Source organism: Macaca nemestrina, chromosome 12 (genome assembly GCF_043159975.1).
Source record: "Macaca nemestrina isolate mMacNem1 chromosome 12, mMacNem.hap1, whole genome shotgun sequence".
NCBI classification, from domain to species: Eukaryota; Metazoa; Chordata; class Mammalia; order Primates; family Cercopithecidae; genus Macaca; species Macaca nemestrina.
The window spans coordinates 16078162-16096525 of record NC_092136.1 but is presented as its reverse complement, the minus strand read 5'-3'; the positions used below and the strand labels follow the sequence as shown (position 1 = coordinate 16096525).

The 18364-nt window shown below is 49.8% G+C and overlaps 1 protein-coding gene across 5 annotated transcripts in view; it reads left to right on the top strand.

The window, feature by feature from the left end:
- LOC105496052 (purinergic receptor P2X 3) overlaps positions 1–18364 on the top strand; it is a 34611-nt gene that overhangs the window by 1354 nt on the left and 14893 nt on the right. For 4 of the 5 annotated variants that reach the window (XR_011610558.1, XM_071074594.1, XM_011766083.2 and 1 more), the window contains exons 2-8: positions 6832–6967; positions 7403–7474; positions 7713–7776; positions 8471–8564; positions 8929–9006; positions 10112–10253; positions 11132–11268. Coding sequence is in view for 4 of the 5 variants with exons in the window: in XM_071074594.1 (XP_070930695.1) it covers positions 6832–6967; positions 7403–7474; positions 7713–7776; positions 8471–8564; positions 8929–9006; positions 10112–10253; positions 11132–11268 (723 nt within the window). In the remaining variant the exon portion in view is untranslated. Of the gene's footprint in view, positions 1–2746; positions 3549–6831; positions 6968–7402; positions 7475–7712; positions 7777–8470; positions 8565–8928; positions 9007–10111; positions 10254–11131; positions 11269–18364 lie in introns of those variants that run through there. The other variant, XM_071074595.1, reaches the window with a different exon arrangement.

Below are 18364 nucleotides of genomic sequence, written 5' to 3'. Positions count from 1 at the left end.
TCCAATCTTATGCTGTTCTTTGAGACAATGGGTCTGTGCATTCGAGGCAGCAAGCCACTGACTGTTAGGAGTTAGTTCAAGCGGGTCAAAGGAGAATCCTGTGTGACTGTGGGCTGAAGCTGCATGCAAGCCTGCTTGCCTGAAAAGTTGAAGTTTATGTGAGGGTGTGGAGGGAAAGGTGGCTAGATGTGACTTTTTAGGTGATTGTTTGCTCTGTGTGCTGGGCAAGTGCTGGTAGGCTTCAGTGGGCAGGTATTGTAAAAAGGCTGCACCATCCAGTGCTCCTTTGGGAGATTTTAGAAAAGGGATTCCAGCTTTGGAATAGCATTAAATGGCCATGAAGTTCCCTTCCAATGTTGAGGTTTTGTGAGATACGAGGTTTGCAAATGTTCGCTGTCTGCATCTCCAGAGCTTGGCTCAAAGTTGGTTCTTAAATGTTCTGTGTTCACGTGTATATTCAATGCTGTGGTTGTTTATAGCCACAAGATGGTATGTTGGCCCAGGTGAGTGCAAAAGCTGGCTCAGCACATTCCCCATCTGGCCTGGCTCCATTGGCTCCAGGCAGAGATTGATGGGGGATAGAGAGTGGGCTCCTCGACCAGCCCTCTCAGCCCCCACTGCCCTTGTCTCTCTCTCATCATGATCAGATCGAATCCTCCAGGTCTCAGGGCTGGAGCCCAGCCTGCTGGAGCGAGCATGCGAAGCTCTTTGGCATCTTAATTTCCAACCCCATCCATCTCCCAGCCTGACAGCTCCCCACGAGACACTGCCTTCCAGTTACATCAGCGCCCCCTGCAGCCCAGTCCCTTGACCTGAGTCCCATCTCCGTGTACGTGAACCCACGCACGTTGTGACTTCATGAGTCCACCATCATTAATTTAGCAAAAATGTACCAGCATCTCTGCATGCCACGCACTGTGGACTGAGGACGGAATGGTGGGCAAAAGCAGACAGGGTCCTTGCCCTCGTGGGGCTTACAGCGGAAGGCAAGAGATGGGCATTCATCTGATGATGTCCACAAATGTGAAATGTCAACTGTGGCTTGGAGGTGAACAGTTATAGGAGAGCCGCTTCTGTGAAGGTGTTTGGCCTGGTCAGGGAGTAAGGGAAGGTTTTCTGGAGATGTAACGTTTTAGCCAAGACCCGAAGGATGAGTAGGAGCACCCCAGGTGAAAGAGGGAAGAGAGTTCAGGGCAGAGAAACCCGCCTCTGCAAAGGGAAGGAGCCTGGCAAACGGGAAAGAAAGGAAGGTCGTTGTGGCTGGAGCCGAGGGAGCAGAGGTGGGTGAGCGTCGTGTACGGTGGATGGGAACGCACACAGAGGCCGGACCTCAGACACCCTTAGAGAGCTTTTGTTTTTACAGGAGATGAATAAACAGAAGCCATGGAAGCATTTTAACCCATGTGTCTGTGGGCACTTTTGTGTGCGCGCGCACGTGAGTTTGAGAGAGAGAGACAGACACGATGAGATCTGAGTTGGGAAGAGCACCGGGGCTGATGCGCCTGGAAGTGGAGGGAGTTGGAGCGGGTGCAGGAAAACCTACTAAGAGGCGGTTTATGGAGAGGTGTGACAGTGGCTTGGACCCAGCTGAATTTGAAGGGATTTTAAAGGCTATAGTGTTAATCACTGATACTTCAATCTCTTCCCCATCATCCCGGCCAGGTCGGCAACCTCGACTCTGCCTCACATGAGCCCATCATTTCTCTGAGAACTTCTCAGAAACACACCACCTGGTCATCTTACATACGCTCTCACCCCCGCCTCTGGCCTCAGCTGCTTGTCTGTGGTTGACTCCATTTCATCACTGTTTTCCTTTACCCACCCCAGGGCACACAGAAAGGCCTGGACTTACCTGAGGTTTCTCACATCTTTCCTGGGCCCAGGTGGTAATCCCCACTCACCTCTGTGGAGTGGGACTTCCTGAGAGCCCATCCCCATTCTGGATCTTGTGGGGACCTGAGAAGCTGAAAGAAATCCCTGGGATCTGAGTCCCTGGAAGCAATAACCTGTGCTTGGCCTGAGGTTGATTTCCAGGGCCTTGGACTTCCCAGGCCTTTGATGCCCCATTGCGCTGAAGGGTCATTGGTGGCCGCTGGAGCCTCTGGCCTCGTCACAGCCCTGCCCTGCCTGCTCTGTTCCTCCCCCATACAAGGCCCAGTTCACAAACTCACCATCTGTATGGCCGCATGCTGTGGTTCATAATATTCAGCCTCATTATTCAACTTCAGATCTTAGGTGGGAGTTCAATACATAAAGCAAGGAGCTGCTCTGGTTTAAAGAGAAGGGTCTGGAATCCCGCCTTCTCAGCTCTCCACTCCATCCTCTCAGCCCAAGGTAGCACTGTGAGGTACCTTGTCAGCACAATTAAGTGACAGATATGGTGGGAAGAGCTGTTATGGTGGGAAGAGCTGTTGGGCTGCCCCATCTTGTTTTTTTTATTGTTGTTGTTGTTTTGTTTTGAGACAGAGCTTTGCTCTGTCCCTCAGGCCGGAGTGCAGTGGTGCGATCTCGGCTCACTGCAACCTCCACCTCCTGGGTTCAAGCGATTCTCCTGCCTCAGCCTCCCCAGTAGCTGGGATTACAGGCGTGTGCCATGATGCTCGACTTTTTTGTATTTTTAGTAGAGATGGGGTTTCACCATGTTGGCCAGGCTGATCTCTAACTCCTGACCTCAAGTGATCTACGTGCCTCGGCCTCCCAAAGTGCAGGGATTACAGCATGAGCCATCATGCCTGGCCGGATGCCCCATCTGGACCAGTCATCCTGGTCCAGAGAGAGGAGTGACTCTAATTCCTGCCTGCCCTCTCCCCCAATATGGAATATAGAGCACTTGGTTAGAAGCCTGGCTCTGACACCAACTAGGAGAGGGCCTCCTAAGAGTGACTTTACGTCTCTAAGTCTCAGTCCCCATATCTGGAAAATGGATTTAGGAATACCTCCTCCCTGGGAGTTATAGGGAAGGGAGGTAACATATGTCAAGTGCCTTGCAGAGATGGTGACTCAGTAATAGATGGCAACTGTGACTACTTCACAAAGACCCCCCCATCACCCCTCCCCCTTTCCCTCTGCCCAGCTCACACCTTCCTAAGAGACCCCTCTCCTCCTCCCACACACACAAGCGTGCACTCTTCACACCCACTCCTCAGCCTCCTCCTTGACTCCCTGGGGGCGGATGGGAGGGTGCTGGGGCGCGGCTCTGGCCTCTCTCCTGCACATCCCACCTGCCAAGGAGCTGCCACACGCCTTCCACTCTATAAATAATAAACCATGAATGCGAGAAGAAAATAGTCAGAGCAGCAGAGTAAATGCCAAGAATTGAAGGCTCAGGCCTGCCCTAGCTCCTGAGCCCTGGCCTCCAGAGACAGACTCAGCCCCTCTGTTCTGGAAATGAAGCATCCCCTTCTTTCTAGCCGCCTTGACGACATCCTCAGGCCCCACGAGGCCATTGAAATTCTTCCACTTGTTATTTAAGTCAAAGAGAGAATTCTAATGTGGCCTCTCCGCCCCACCGGGCACAAGAAGGAGCCTTGGAGGAGGAGGAGGAGGAGGTAGGAGATTGGTTGATTGTTCCTTGGAGTCCTCAGCCCTTTCCTCCTGAGACTTTCCTAAGCCAGGAGATGCTTTCACTGGTGATGGAGCAGGAGCTGGTAGGAAAAGCACAGGGTCCAGTTCAGGGGGCCAGCATGGCCTGGCCTTGAGCTGGGACACAGCTAGAGACCTTTGAGTGAAGGGGCTGTGAGTGGTCTGGAGCAGGTTGTCTGGTTAGAGCCGACATACCAGCTGTGTAATCCTGGTCAACTTAGCACCCCCTCTGAGCCTCAGTTTCCTCATTCATGACATTGGAGTTAATAACAAAGCTGTCTCAGTAAGAACATAGTGAAAGATCCAGTGCGAGTGCCGCACTGGTTATATAATCGTAATCTGAACTCTGCATCTCCAAATGTTCCTGGACTTTAAGGATGCAGGGCAGGGGCCTCAGAAAACCATTTCCTGAGGTTGACACGGAGAAATGTGTCTATTCTGTGGCTAGGCACGTTGAGGCTCGGTTCCAGAAGGGTGTGTTTAGATCACAGTTTGCACTCTGCGAATATCCAGCTGCAGCCAGCAGCCATCTTAGCTGGAAGCAGAGAGCCTGGGCCCCAGACCTCACTCCCTTCACTCTGCAGGGCCCCAGGCCGTGAGCTAATAATGCACATTTGGGTTTCCTGTGACAGGGAGGCTCCCTTCTCTTCTGCTAGTACGTAATTTGGCAGATGGGATTTCTACGTGAGGCTTACTTCCTTGTGAAATCTGAATGAAACCCCTCCCCTTCCAAAAAAAGACGAAAAGAAAAGTGCTGGGAGATAAAGCAGCACCACAAAGCCGCACCACAAAGCCCCATCGGTGTTCATGAGCTCATTTTACAAGCACGCAAGTCACTCTAAGTGGTGCGTTAATCAGGATGCCGCCCGCCTGCTATAAAGCAGCAATAGGAAAACAGGTAACGCGTTTGAAGCCATTTGCCGGTGCTGTGACTACACCCTTTTTCTCCCGCTCAAGAAATCATTCAGAATTCAAGCCAGTAATACTACCAAAAAAATGATAACTATGTGAGGTAGTAGATATGATCACTAGCATGACATAATCATTCCACAAGGTACAGGCATATCAAAACACTCACACTGTGCCCCATGAATACATACAATTATTATCAATAATAAATAGGGCTGGGCGTGGTGGATCACGCATGTAATCCCAGCACTTTGGGAGGCTAAGGCAGGCAGATCACTTGAGGCCAGGAGTTTGAGACCAGCCTGGCCAACATGGAAAAACCCCATCTCTACTAAACACAAAAAAGTTAGCCAGGCGTGGTGGTGCACGCCTGTAGTCCCAGCTACTCAGGAGGCTGAGGCATGAGAATCGCTTGAGCCCGGGAGGCAGAGGTTGCAGTGAGCCAAGATCGCGCCAGTACCTGGGTAATAGAGTGACACTCTGACTCAAATAATAATAATAAATAGTATTTATTTATCAAAAATTTAAACTTAAATTAGAATAAAAAGAAAAAAAAAGATTCAAGTGAGCAAAGGAAGCCCCATGATGGAGATAATACCAAACCCTCTCACTGAAAACTGAACAAAGAGCCACTTGCAAATACCCGTTGGTGTTTGCAGTAAATAGGATTGTGGTGTCCAAACTACAAGTGACTGGGACCCCCGGTACGCTCTGGGAGTTACTGCTCTTTGCATGTTCCAACAGTAAGTGACCCCAGAGATCATTCAGTCCAACCTCCACCTGAGGAAGGGGCCTCCTCTCAGCACACCTGCCAGGTGAGCATCACGCTGTCCTGGAGTCTTCCCAGACGTGTGGCACACATGGGGTGACTTCCCGCAGCAGCCCGTTCTGGGATTGAAGTCTTCACCCACCTCCTTATAGAATCCTCAGGTCAACCCAGCTCCTGCCCCTGCAGCTTCCCAGCCTCTAACTCCTACAGCTTTGTCTTCTCTGGGCTACACAGTCTCAACTTCCTTCCACTCACCTTCATCTGGTGTGGTTTTCCAACCTCGTGCCACCCTGGTTAGATGCAGAAAATGCCCTGACCCAGCATTTCCAAAAGTGTGCTCCTCAGTTGCACGAGAGGTCACCAATATTCCTCCAAGACTGGCTTCTGTGGTCAAATAAGATTGGGAGACAGTGAGGTTAACAAAATGTAACAGACGTGTTTGTTTGTCTACATTGTGTTTCTCAGGGAGGGAGGAGGGTTGCATAGCATTTTCTAAACGTATTTGATGAAGTTTTCTCATCTGTCAAATGGGGACGGTGGCAGCATCTACCTCCCAGTGTGCCATCAGGAACAAATACAATCTTGCCAAAGGCTGGAAGTGTGGGATTAAGTGAGGCTGAGCGGGGACTTGAGCCTTGAGGGCTGTGATTGGCGATTTCAAATGGAAAGGCAGGCACTTTATAGGAAAGCAGAGGCACGAGTTGACAGCAAGTATCTGCAAGCCCTACTTGCTGAAGGCGGGGAAAGTCTGAGAAGGAAGGTAGGGAAGGAAGAAGGGAAGGCCTCATCCACATGGTCCCATAATGACTTAAAGCTGCAGGAAGGAGCCAGTACAGGTAAATGACCACTGGGTGGCAGCACAATCCAAGGAATAAGATCAGAAGCGTCTCCCCTCCCTCCTCCCCCAGCCTCCCACCTTCTACCCAACTCCTTTATCTGCCAGGTGAAAGCTCAGCCGCTGCCCCTGCTTCCTTCTCCGTTCTCATCTGACATCTGCGCAGATGGATTCTTCCAAGCACCCAGCTCCCAAGGACCTTCATTGATTTGTTTACTGAGCTACTTTGTGTTGGGCACTTAGGGTACAGCCTTGGGCCAAGGCTGGAACTCACGGGAGCAGAGGCCCGGGATCCTCTGTCCTCCTGTCTCCTGGGTACCTGCCAGAGAAGTGGCCCCCATCAGCAGCACGGAATGACTTTGAGCCATGCATTCTCAATGGGGCCATATGGCCCCCAAGGAGGTGAAAATTGGTTCTCACTCTTTTTATGCATAAAGCACAAATTTGCATACAGTACATAAACAGATATCTGTGATATGGAAGTTTCATGGAGGGGGGACCACTGTGGGGGAAATGTCTAGAAAGGCACCTGAGGGGCGGTAATGGGACCAAAGGTGGAGAAACGCTATTCTAAGTCAACCAAGGGCTCACCCTAGGTCTCACGCCTCCAGAAGGAACCATCCGCACACCCTGCCAGGCATGGCCAAGTGTTGGCAGGAAGGTGACCTCTCCCAGTTTCTGTCTGCTGGGTCTGTGGACTCCTCTCTATCTCTTCATTTCTGCTCTCCTGCCCCAGGTGGGTTTTCTTGCACGAGAAGGCATACCAGGTACGGGACACAGCCATTGAGTCCTCGGTGGTAACCAAGGTGAAGGGCTTCGGACTCTACGCCAACAGAGTCATGGATGTGTCTGATTATGTGACGCCACCTCAGGTATGGTCCCCTACCCAGAGAGGCATGCGGATGCCCAGGCGCTGGGCAGGTTGGAGGGGAGAAAGCAGAGCAAAGAGCGCCAGTGGGATTCCCACAGCAGAATCCGTGATGTCACTGATCCAGAGGACCTCTCATCCAGCAGCTGAGAGCTGTGCGGGAGCTTGGGCCTGCGGTGCTAGGCACCAGGAAAGCTGGGTTCCTCTCCAGGCTCTGCCACAACTTGTAGTGCAATCAAGGACAACACACACGGGGGAAGGCGGCCATGTGGGTGGTTGCAAAGAGCCAGCTCTGCCCCTTACTAGCCCTGTGACCTTGGCCAAGTCACTAAACACAAGCCTCGCTTTCCTCGTCTGCAGAGAGGGGATATCAGTTCTAGTCCCTGTCTCACAGACTGGGACTGTTGCATGTTTTTCTCTCCCTTCTTCTCCTCCCAAGGGCACCTCGGTCTTTGTCATCATCACCAAGATGATTGTTACTGAAAACCAGATGCAAGGATTCTGCCCAGAGGTGAGGGGAGGAGACAGAGAGGTTGGGTGAAGCAGGTTAAGGCTGAAAATGTTGGTGGGAGTAGGACTGGTGGCAGGGAGGGGTGGGGTATAAGCAGAGGCCCTAAGTCTGGCCTTGCAGCTGGGACCTGGGACCTCCACCCTCCTGCGGCTGCTGGCTGTGGGGAGGCCATGGGAGCTGAGGGGCTCACCAGGCCAGGACAGGGTCCTTCACCAACCTGTGACCTGTCTGCCCACAGAGTGAGGAGAAATACCGCTGTGTATCAGATAGCCAGTGCGGGCCTGAGCGCTTCCCAGGCGGGGGTGAGTCCAGCCCCTTCCCGACCCCACAATCCCAAGTGTTAGCAGGACCCATGGGGGAGAGCCTGTCGTCGGAGAGGGAGTGGGAACCAGCCTGTTCCATGTTATTCTGCTGGCATTTACATGATGTTCCCTGGGTGCCACACCCAGCAGGTGCTATAAGGTTGGCATGGCCCTTGCCCAGAGGAGCTGCTAGTCTAGGATGGTGGTGACAGACAGGGGTGCTTGAAGTGGCATGTGTTGTCCAGGAGGTACAAAGGACTGTGGAGCCTGGGGGCGGGGGAGAGAGTGCTTCTGGGTGGGTGGTATCAAAAGGCTTCCTTGAGGTGGTGACATTTGGGAAGGTCCCTGAAGATGAATAGGATTTGGCAGGATAGAGGGGGCTTCAAAAAGTGCATTCCAGACAGAAGGAAGAGCTGCAGCACAGACTCAGAGGCAAGGAAGGAAGAGCAAGAAGAAGGGAGGTCCTCAGGGTTGCTGAGCCTGGAAGCACATGAAAGGAAAGCTGTCACCTCCTTTTGTCTGGGTCTGGGGCTCAGGAGAAGAAGCAGGAAAGAAGTCAGCTCCCTTTTCCCTGCCCATTCTTTTCCCCCCATTGCCAGGGTCCCTGATGGGGGGAAGGAAGGGACAGGGGAGGAAGGGAAGGGAGAGGAGCAAAGGGCAGGCAGCCATCCAGCAGCTGTGGCTTCCACTTTAGGGATCCTCACTGGCCGCTGCGTGAACTACAGCTCCGTGTTCCGGACCTGTGAGATCCAGGGCTGGTGCCCCACGGAGGTGGACACGGTGGAAATGTAAGGCTCCAAGACAGATGGAAGGAGACAGGCCCCCACCTCAGCTCCCCTCTGCCCATGTGGGAGCTGTGCATCTCTGAACTTGAGGAGAGTCTGTGACTCTCCCCAGTATTGTCCCTTCCTGGTGTGGGGGGGTGGACTCAGGTCCAGGGTATCATCTTCCCCAGCCCACTCACCTGCCTCCTCCTCCTGCTCTGACCCTCAGGCACAGACAGTCCCTTCCTATAGCCTGCTCTCAAGGTGCCCTTTATCTATAAGAGCTCTGCCTTTGGAGGCGTCCACCAGGAAAGGTCGCCCGGGGGTGAAAGCCTTCATTTCCCCCTCTTCCTCCTGGAAAGCTAAGGCCTCCTGTGCTCACCCACAGGCCCATCATGATGGAAGCTGAGAACTTCACTATTTTCATCAAGAACAGCATCCGTTTCCCCCTCTTCAACTTTGAGAAGTGAGTGCCCACTTCTTCTCTAAAGCCAAGATGCAGGCGCCCCCAGCCCTGCCACCTTGTTTTCAGGGAAGTGGAGATGCCCCCTCGCCACAGTTCTTCCCACTTCCACTGACCCATCTCCCAGGGCCTCCATTCCCAATCTCCCAGCGGGCCTTGGCCACTGAGGATCAGGGGAACTTTGGGGTCAGTTTCTCTGCCAGCCTCCCTGCCTTGGGGCTCAGATCCAAATGGGAGTTTTGCTTGGGGTAGGAGAGGGACAACTTAGGCCTAGTCCTGGGTCAAGGATGCCTTCAACGGTTGAAACCCTTTGGTCTCGTCCCATTTCTTTTTCCCCACATCTAGCCCATGTGTGGAAATCCCTTTTCTCTTAGTCAGTTCAGTCCCCCTTCATTGACTCGTTAATTCCACAGCTACTCGGTGGGCATTGGCCATGTGCAGAGGGCAATGCCAGGCACTACAGAAGTGCACTAGGCCAGGCTCAGTGGTAAACGCCTATAATCCCTGCACTTTGGGAGGCCGAGATGGGTGGATCACGAGGTCAGGAGTTTGAGACCAGCCTGGCCAACATGGTGAAACCTCATCTCTACTGAAAATACAAAAAAAAAATTAGCCAGGCACGGTGGCGCACACCTGTAATCCCAGCTACTTGGGAGACTGAGGCAAGAGAATCGCTTGAACGTGGGAGGCGGAGGTTGCAGTGAGCTTAGATTACGCCACTGCACTCCAGCCTGGGCAACAGACAGACTCCATCTCAAAAAAAAAAAAAAAAAAAAAAAAAAATTGCGCAAAGTAACCAGGAATGATTCCTGCCCTCCCGAACTCCCAGTCTGGCAACTGGAGATTAGTCACCGATGTACATCACCCTGCTACAGGGAAGGGGGTGATGGGGCACCAGAAAGATGCAGGGAAAGGAAAGAGGGGAGAGAGATGGCGAGGTCCAGATGAAGGCTGAGGGTTCAGATCCCCCCTAGGCGTGGAGGGCTCAGATCCCCGCTAGGCGTGGAGGGCCCTGAGGCTCCGGAAGGCGGGGGTCGGGGGCGGGGAGATTGCATAAGACGATCTTCCCATGAACCCTGGGCCGACCTCTCTCTCCGCTCCTCCCCAGGGGAAACCTCCTTCCCAACCTGACAGCCAGGGACATGAAGACCTGCCGCTTCCACCCGGACAAGGACCCTTTCTGCCCCATCTTGCGGGTAGGAGACGTGGTCAAGTTTGCGGGGCAGGATTTTGCCAAACTGGCGCGCACGGTGAGGACCTAGCCATTCTTCCGCGACCCCAAACTCCCCAACTTCAGCCCTTTCCCAGATTTCAGGGCCCTTTGGCCAGCACTGGCCAGGAGCCGCCGCGAGACAGCGCCACCTGGTGGAAGCATCCCGGGCCTGCCACTGGCTTTGTGCCTGAATCCCTTCTCCTCTCCCCACGCGGAGCTGTCTTGCCCGCCCCCGCTCCCGCTGAGCCCACCTTCCTCAAGCCTCAGTTTCCCACTCCTATGTTCACACTTCACCTCAGGGAAAGGCCTTAGATCTGTGGTAATCCCTAAACGATGGGAAAGTAGACCTGTGGCCACTTTGTAGCTAAAGGACTGAAGATCCCAAAAATAGGACTCAGAGGCTCCAGTGTCCGCAGCCGAGCCACAGCCTTTTTTTTTTTTTTTTTTTTTTTTTGAGACGGAGTCTCGCTCTGTCGCCCAGGCTGGAGTGCAGTGGCCGGATCTCAGCTCACTGCAAGCTCCGCCTCCCGGGTTCACGCCATTCTCCTGCCTCAGCCTCCTGAGTAGCTGGGACTACAGGCGCCCGCCACCTCGCCCGGCTAGTTTTTGGTATTTTTAGTAGGGACGGGGTTTCACGGTGTTAGTCAGGATGGTCTCGATCTCCTAACCTCGTGATCCGCCCTCCTCGGCCTCCCAAAGTGCTGGGATTACAGGCCTGAGCTACCGCGCCCGGCCACCACAGCATTTCTTTACTGAGCAGCATGTGACACATCACTTTCCTTTCTCCCTGCCTCCGTCTCCCACCTGGAGGATGGGAGGAAATCAATTGTCACGACCTCCACCCCACCCCCACCCTGGCCCAGCGCAGGGAGTCGGAGGGCGAGAGGAAAGCTCATACCCGGCTCCTTTCTTCAGGGTGGCGTTCTGGGCATTAAGATTGGCTGGGTGTGCGACTTGGACAAGGCCTGGGACCAGTGCATCCCCAAGTACTCCTTCACCCGGCTGGACAGCGTTTCTGAGAAGAGCAGCGTGTCCCCAGGCTACAACTTCAGGTAATCCCCTATCTCCTGGGACATCAGGAGAAGAAGTTGCGGGCTGTTCTAAAGAACTTTATTTCAAGCAGCAATGTTTATCGGGGAGACAAGGTCCCACAACCATCCACTCACCCCCGGCGCCAAGTCCCACCTCAGGTTTCATTTCAAATCAGGAAGGACTCTGGAACAGCCATTAGGGTCTAGCTGGGTGTCCTGGGAGACAGTGTCTCCTTATCACTGGAGGGGACCACACCAGGGATTCCTGCTGCAGGTCAGTAGTTAGAAGAGAAGGCCAAGGTCTCTTGAAATACTGGGGTTTTGCGATTCTTTGCCTGTTCCTAACACTGGCCTGAAACTGTAACGTGCTTAAGTGACTTCCAGATAGGTGCATTCCCTGCCCTGGGCCTGAATTTTCTAAGGTTTCTCGTTCTACAAAGTAAGGGTGATAACTGGTATCATTTTACATTTTACAAGATGGCACTTTTGTGTGTCTGTCCACAAACATGTGTCACCAATAGCAAATTATAATTGTCATTGGCTCTTCTTCAATGCCTCTCCAAACGAGAACTCAGACCAGTCTTTAAATATCATCCCAATGGCTTTGAGACTTCAGGGATCCTTTCAGGTTTTGTTTTGTTTTGTTTCTCCATTTTGAAGAAAGGGAGAGAGGAATCAGAGAATAAACTGTTTGGAAGCAACTGAAAGCGCTTGAACAAGCCATTGGTCTTCTCCCATCCTAATTTCCCCATCTCTGAAATGGTGATAGTACTGCTGTGATCTTCAGGATTCAATTAACCAATGTGTGAAAAGCTTCAGCTTTCTGTTTTGTTTCTCTCCTACTTTTTTTCTGAATCATTCGTTTATCGATTAATCCATTAAACATGTACCAATTGTCTACAACATGCTAAGGACCGTACTCAGTTATCTTAGGTTAGCAGTTCTCAAAAGTGTAGACTACAAGGTCAACACTACTTATTAAAAGTTTTATTTTCTTTTTAATTGATAAATAACAATTGTGTAGATATATGGGATACAATGTGATGTTTTGATACATGTATACATTGTAGATTCCCCCCAATTTTTGAAGATCCTGAAGTTTCTGGCGGAGCCCTGTTTAAGTACACAACATTATACACTAAACAGCTTAAATAGACTAAATAGGCTGTGACCAGGGGGAAAAATACATAAGAATATATTTCAGTTACATTTGAACATAAGAATATACATTTGAATATATTCAAATAATTGTTACTCAAATTTCCTTTGTTGAGGTGGTATTCTCTGATACAATGGCATACATAAGCCAAAAATAATCATTTCACCTTTTTAAAATGTTAATTTATCACTTAAAAAATAATCGCCCACCCCATTAAGCTTTATATTTAATAGTTTAAAATATACATGTATATTCTCTGGAAAGAAGAATCTTTAAAAATTGAAAGTACTTTCATAATCAACTCCAAACTTTAAAAAAACCATAGGAAACAACACATATTTTAAAGTAGGTTAAAAATACTGTTCGGCTCACTGGCAGAAATTGGCATATTTATTCAGTTGGTATATCACACTGAGATCAATACAAAGGATATTTGTATGGTGGCTTAAAATAGTAACATATTAATAAAATTCTCTTGATCTAAAGTGCAAGTTTTCATCTACATAACTTCCCTTTGGCCTTTGGGAATTCTTTAATCCTCCAAATAACTCATTTGGCAGGAAAGCTTATGAAGAATGTGAATATTATAAAGACCCCCAACTACTGATATCATACAGTTTTAGAACAGCATCTCTCATCTAAAGAAAAATTGGTCTGGAGTTCTTCATCTCCAATTTCTTGCACTGCAGCTGCCTTCCCTCCCTCCCCACCTGAGCACAGAAGGATGTGAGCTAGACCTGGTCCTAAATAAGCTTGGAGGGTATTTGGGGAGGCAGGACAGAGTATCTCCAAAGACCCTGCCTGCATAATACCCAGAGGCCTAAGAGAAACCACCCCTTCTTAGGACCTCAAATAATTGACTCCTCCAACAATGCCCTCCAGGCCAGAGAAGGAGGCAAAGCTGCTTAGTTTGACCCTTGTGATTTAAAAGTTTCCAGAGGGCCAAAGTAATTGCCCTGACATTGGGAGATAATCTGATATCCGTGGCAAGCAGAGGGCTCTGCCCAAGCCCCTTCCAGTCCCTTCACCTGGGTGCCCACCCACCACCCTCCTGTGACCCTCAAACTGCTGGCACCCAAGGCTAAGCTAAGAGCCCACGTGTGGGAGGCTGCAAAGCCGTCTTTCTGAATCCTCGAATAGGAGAGAGGGTCACAAAGCCAGGTTCAGTGTGGCTCACAGTGCACTTTCTATGATATGGTAAAATTTACACTGTTTTTTAGAATCTCACCAAGCTACTTACCGGTAGAAACCATACTAGTCACCCTGTATGCAAAACGCTTTGTGTGCTTCAGCTCAGCGTTCCTTGCCCGCCCTACAAAGTAGGTGCTACAATATCCCCTGCAACTTTACCGAGGAGAAGATGGAGCCTCACTGTTAGATAAGGTTCTCAAAGTCACAAAGCAAGCAAGAGGGGGAGCCTGGATTCAAAACATATTTCTTTGGATGATCTCCACCCCAGCCAGGAAGACTAGGGACATTTGTACTTGTTAATCCTCAGAAAGAAAAGCCTGCCTATGTGGTTGACACTTTCATCCCTGCTTAAAAACAAAGAATCCAAGTTCCAGGGAGATTTAAAGACTAGCAGATGCTGGCGGTGCAATTCATAGCCTGGCCTTTGTCTCCCAAACAAATTCATTTGCCGCTCCCTCCAACAGAGGCAGAATTTTCAACACCCCTACTGTTGCCGTTTGCTCTGGAAGGAGTGGAATTATTCAGCCAAGATTCGGCCTTGTTTGAATCTGCTAACTAAGACATCCAGAGGCAGCTAGAGATTCACATTTCCATCACTAATTACATTCGCAGCTCCCTTCCAAATGTCACTCCCCCAGCCCCTACTTTTTGTAGCTTTTTGCCTGCAGAATCAGAGATTTTGAGAATTTATAGCTGTTGAAGTTCCCTTGCAGTCACCCAAAGTCAGGTGGTCACTTTACAGATGAGAAAGCGGAAGTTCCAAAGGGGGCATCTTAGAGTAGCCTCAGAGGTCATTGGATCTCAACTCCTAATTTGACCCCTGTGATTTAAAAGAGTTTATAGAGGGCCCATGTAATCACCCTGACATTGGGGGATCTCTGATATCCGTGGCAAGCAAAGGGGCCTGCTCCAGTCATTGGAAAGGTGACCTCAAATTGAGCCAAAATGTTCTCCCTTCAACTCCTCCCCAGCGTACTTGGTGCTGTCCATGCAAATTAATCTTTATTTCCGTGATCCCCTGAAGATTCTGTTCTTCCCCTACCTGAAATTTAGTGAAGAGATTTTATTTTTACTCCTTGGTCTGTTCTGCGTGGCTAAAAGACTCTGCGGGCTGCTTTAACTTAGTATTTTCATGAAGCCTCTTTCCAAGCATGTTGAGATTGCAGTCGGTGGGGTCATCTGGATTTCTAGCAGACAAAGTGCAGCAATTTCTAAAAATAAGAACCGTTGGGAGTCGCCAGTTCAGTGGTGCACAAGCGAAAGGCGCTCTCAGCAGAGCCCTGCAGCTCTTCAGGAGGCTCTCTTCTCTGTTGGCGAGATTTCTGAGGCCCGGGTAGACCCTCGATTCACAGGAACGGGACTTTAACCAGAGTACTATGTTTCCCAAAGTCCTGGGAGCAGGTGATGGTGTGTGTGTGTGTGTGTGTGTGTGTGTGTGTGTGTGCACATGTGAGTTCGTGAGAGTAGGTGTATTTGTTAGTGGGTGAATGTGAGAGGCTGAGAGTGAGTGTGTCTGTGTGTGTGTGTATGCGTGAGTGTATAGGCATTGATGGTGCAATGACAGATTAAAAATACTGTATCCGTCAGGGTCCCCGCAGGAAACAGATGGCACATTCTAACTGGGTAATCTGAGGAGAGTTTAATAAAGAGACTGTTTCAAAGGTGTGGGCAGGGTGGACGGAAACCACACAGGATAGTGCAGTACCAGGGCCAGAAACAGGACACCGGTTACCACCCAGGTCTGAAGAGGCGAGGAGAGGAAGCAGTGACAGGAACATGGAGACGGACAGAGCTGTGAGCAGAGGACAGCCGGACATGTGGCTGTGACTCGGGAGAGCCTCACGGGAAGCCAGAGCTGAGGCAAAGCGGCCCACTGAGGCAGCCGAGGGCAGGGTGAGGAAGGGAGGAGCGTGGACCAGAGGGACAACTGCAGAGATGTCCAGGACAAGTCCTGACGACTTTCATCTGTGAAATCACAGCCCTTCCTTAACTTTCAGAGGTGTCTAACTGCTTTATGCCCCCGATGAGAAGTGGGGAAGATGCATCCAAGGAAGATGCACATATTCACAGACATGAGAAAATTCGCAGGCAAGTTATCTTCTTAAAGGATATTTTCTTTCTTTTTTCTTTCTTTCTTTCTTTTTCTTTTTTCTTTTTTTTTTTTGAGACAGAGTCTTCTTCTGTTGCCCAGGCTGGCGTGTGCAGTAGCTCAGTCTCTGCTCACTGCAACTTCCACCTCCCAGGTTGATGCAATTCCCCTGCCTCAGCCTCCCCAGTAGCTGGGATTACAGGCACCCGCCACCACGCCCAGCTATTTTTGTATTTTTAGTAGAGACAGGATTTCACCATGTTGGCCAGGCTGGTCTCCTGACCTCAAGTAATCCACCCACCTTGGCTTCCCAAAGTGCTGGGATTATAGGCGTGAGCTACCACACCTAGCCAAGTTTTTTCATTTCTACAAATAAGATATAAATACATTCTCGGAGAAATAAATCCGAGCAATTCTGTTGTATACAGAGTAATGACATGGGAAGTCCCCTTCATTCCCTAGGCCTGCACCCTTTGCAGGGAGTTAACATCTGGGACAGTTTAATGAGTTTCCTTCCAGTTCTTATTCTATGCATTGATATTTATACAGCATAAAATTCCAAGACTTTGAGGCCCTCTAAAAGCCTATCCCATAGCCAGGTGTGGAGGCTCCCGCCTGTAATCCCAGCACTTTGGGCGGCTGAGGCGGGAGGATCCCTTGAAGCCAGGAGTTCGAGACCAGCCTCGGCAGCAATAGCAAGACTCCTTCTCTATAAAAATAAGATTAAAAATTCTAAAAAATAAATAATAAATGAAAGCCTATCCCTGCACCTCAGATTAAGAGCCCTAGAGTTAAGTTTGCAAAGCCCTGTCACACCTATTTTTGACAGGATTCACAGCTCGCCATCTTTCCCCACCCCACAAGGTAGGCTCAGAAAGATTTTGAAACTTGCCTGAGATTATACAGCCTAATTAAGAGGCACATCAGGACTCAAATCCAGGGATTTGATCTATATCCATTGCTTCCAGCATACCTTGCGCCATCACATGGCTTGCAAAAAAGGAAAAAAAAAAAATAGCCGTAAGAGATATACCCGGTGGCGATGGCTGGTGTGATTGATGGGAGAGAATCGAAACGGTGCATTTCAAAATGCCTGATTTCTTGTTTCTCCTCTGAGAGTTCCTAAGACAGCTTTGCTACTAAAAGGCAACGCAGTTTTGGATTTCCTCTCTTGGTGTCTGGGACAAAAAAACACTTGTTCAGCTGCTAGATGTTCCTGGTGCGGTAGGTGTTTCTAGTGATCGTTTCATGTTGGAAATGTACCCACAGCAGCTTTCATGAAGCTCGGAGATTTGGCGCCTGTCCTGCTTCCAGGCAAAAACGTGTGGATCAGCAAGATCTTAGGCCAATTGACAGAGACAGAATCAAAGTGCACCCTTGGCTTTGATCATTCTCTCTACAATCTGGATTTTTCTCTTTCCAAAAGCCATAGAATATGTGTTAAAAGCAGCCAGCACCATCATTTCCACAGAAACACTTGAAGGCCCTCTTCCATGGGAAGTGTACTTGCTTGAATTCTCCGTAATCCATTTGCTTCTACATCTTTTTTAGGTTTCAGTGGAAGTGATGCAATTAGAGTGATCCTGGATTTAGACAGCCCTTTATCATGTTCATGCCTACCCTATTCTCACAGCAACCAGTATTATTCATAGAAAATACTAGCTAACACTCATTGAACACTTACCAGTGAGCCAGAGAATTAGCAGATGCTCTGTGTGGATTATCTTGTTGACCCTGAAGAAGGAACATTTTAAAGCCAGGAGTGGTGGCTCACACTTGTAATAATCCCAGCACTTTGGCAGGCCAAGGTGGGCGGATCACGAGTTCAGGAGTTTGAGACCACCCTGGCCAACATAGTGAAACTCCGTCTATACTTTAAAAAAAAAAAAAAAAAATTAGCCAGGCGTGGTGGCACACACCTGTAATCCCAGCTACTCAGGAGGCTGAGGCAGGAGAATCTCTTGAACCCAGAGACAGAGGTTGCAGTGCGCTGAGATGTCACCACTGCACTCCAGCCTGGGCGACAGAGTGAGACTCTGTCAAAAATAAAAAAGTCAAAAAAGAAGTAACAGCTCAAGAGAACATTTTAGAACTGGATACCTGAGCTCAGGGGTTTCATCTACCTGCCCAAGGCCACACAGCTCCTACTGCTGGTGCCATAATTCAAACCCTAGCAGCCTGGCTCCAGAGCCTGTGCTTGCAACCACAAGTAGGACCAGTGTGGTAACTCCCATTCTACAGATGAGGAAACTGAGGCCCAAAAGATCCCTCTCAGGGGCAGACATCGAGTAACCTGGCTCTCAGGTACATCTTCTGGCTCCAGGTCCATTGATCTTTCCCTACCTTATTAATTAAAGATAAATTAATAGTAATGCATTTTTTAAAGATCAACAAGAAGCATTCATTTTAATGTCTGCCTTTGAGGTGGATTTAGTGCCTGGAATATGAATAAATAAGGATGGCTTTGGGCCCTTCTCTAAGGAGAAGAGTTCCAGCGTGTTCTAAGGATGTTGCCCCACCCTGAAGCAAAGAGTCTGCCAGGAGATATTTTCCTATCAGTATGAAATCAACTGTAAAAGTGTATTTCAGCTGGCAAAATTACTTCCCACCAGGCAAAGCTTTGCTGAGAACACCACCACTTTCACTTAGAAACCCAAATTCCAGGCCCAAGTTTTCCC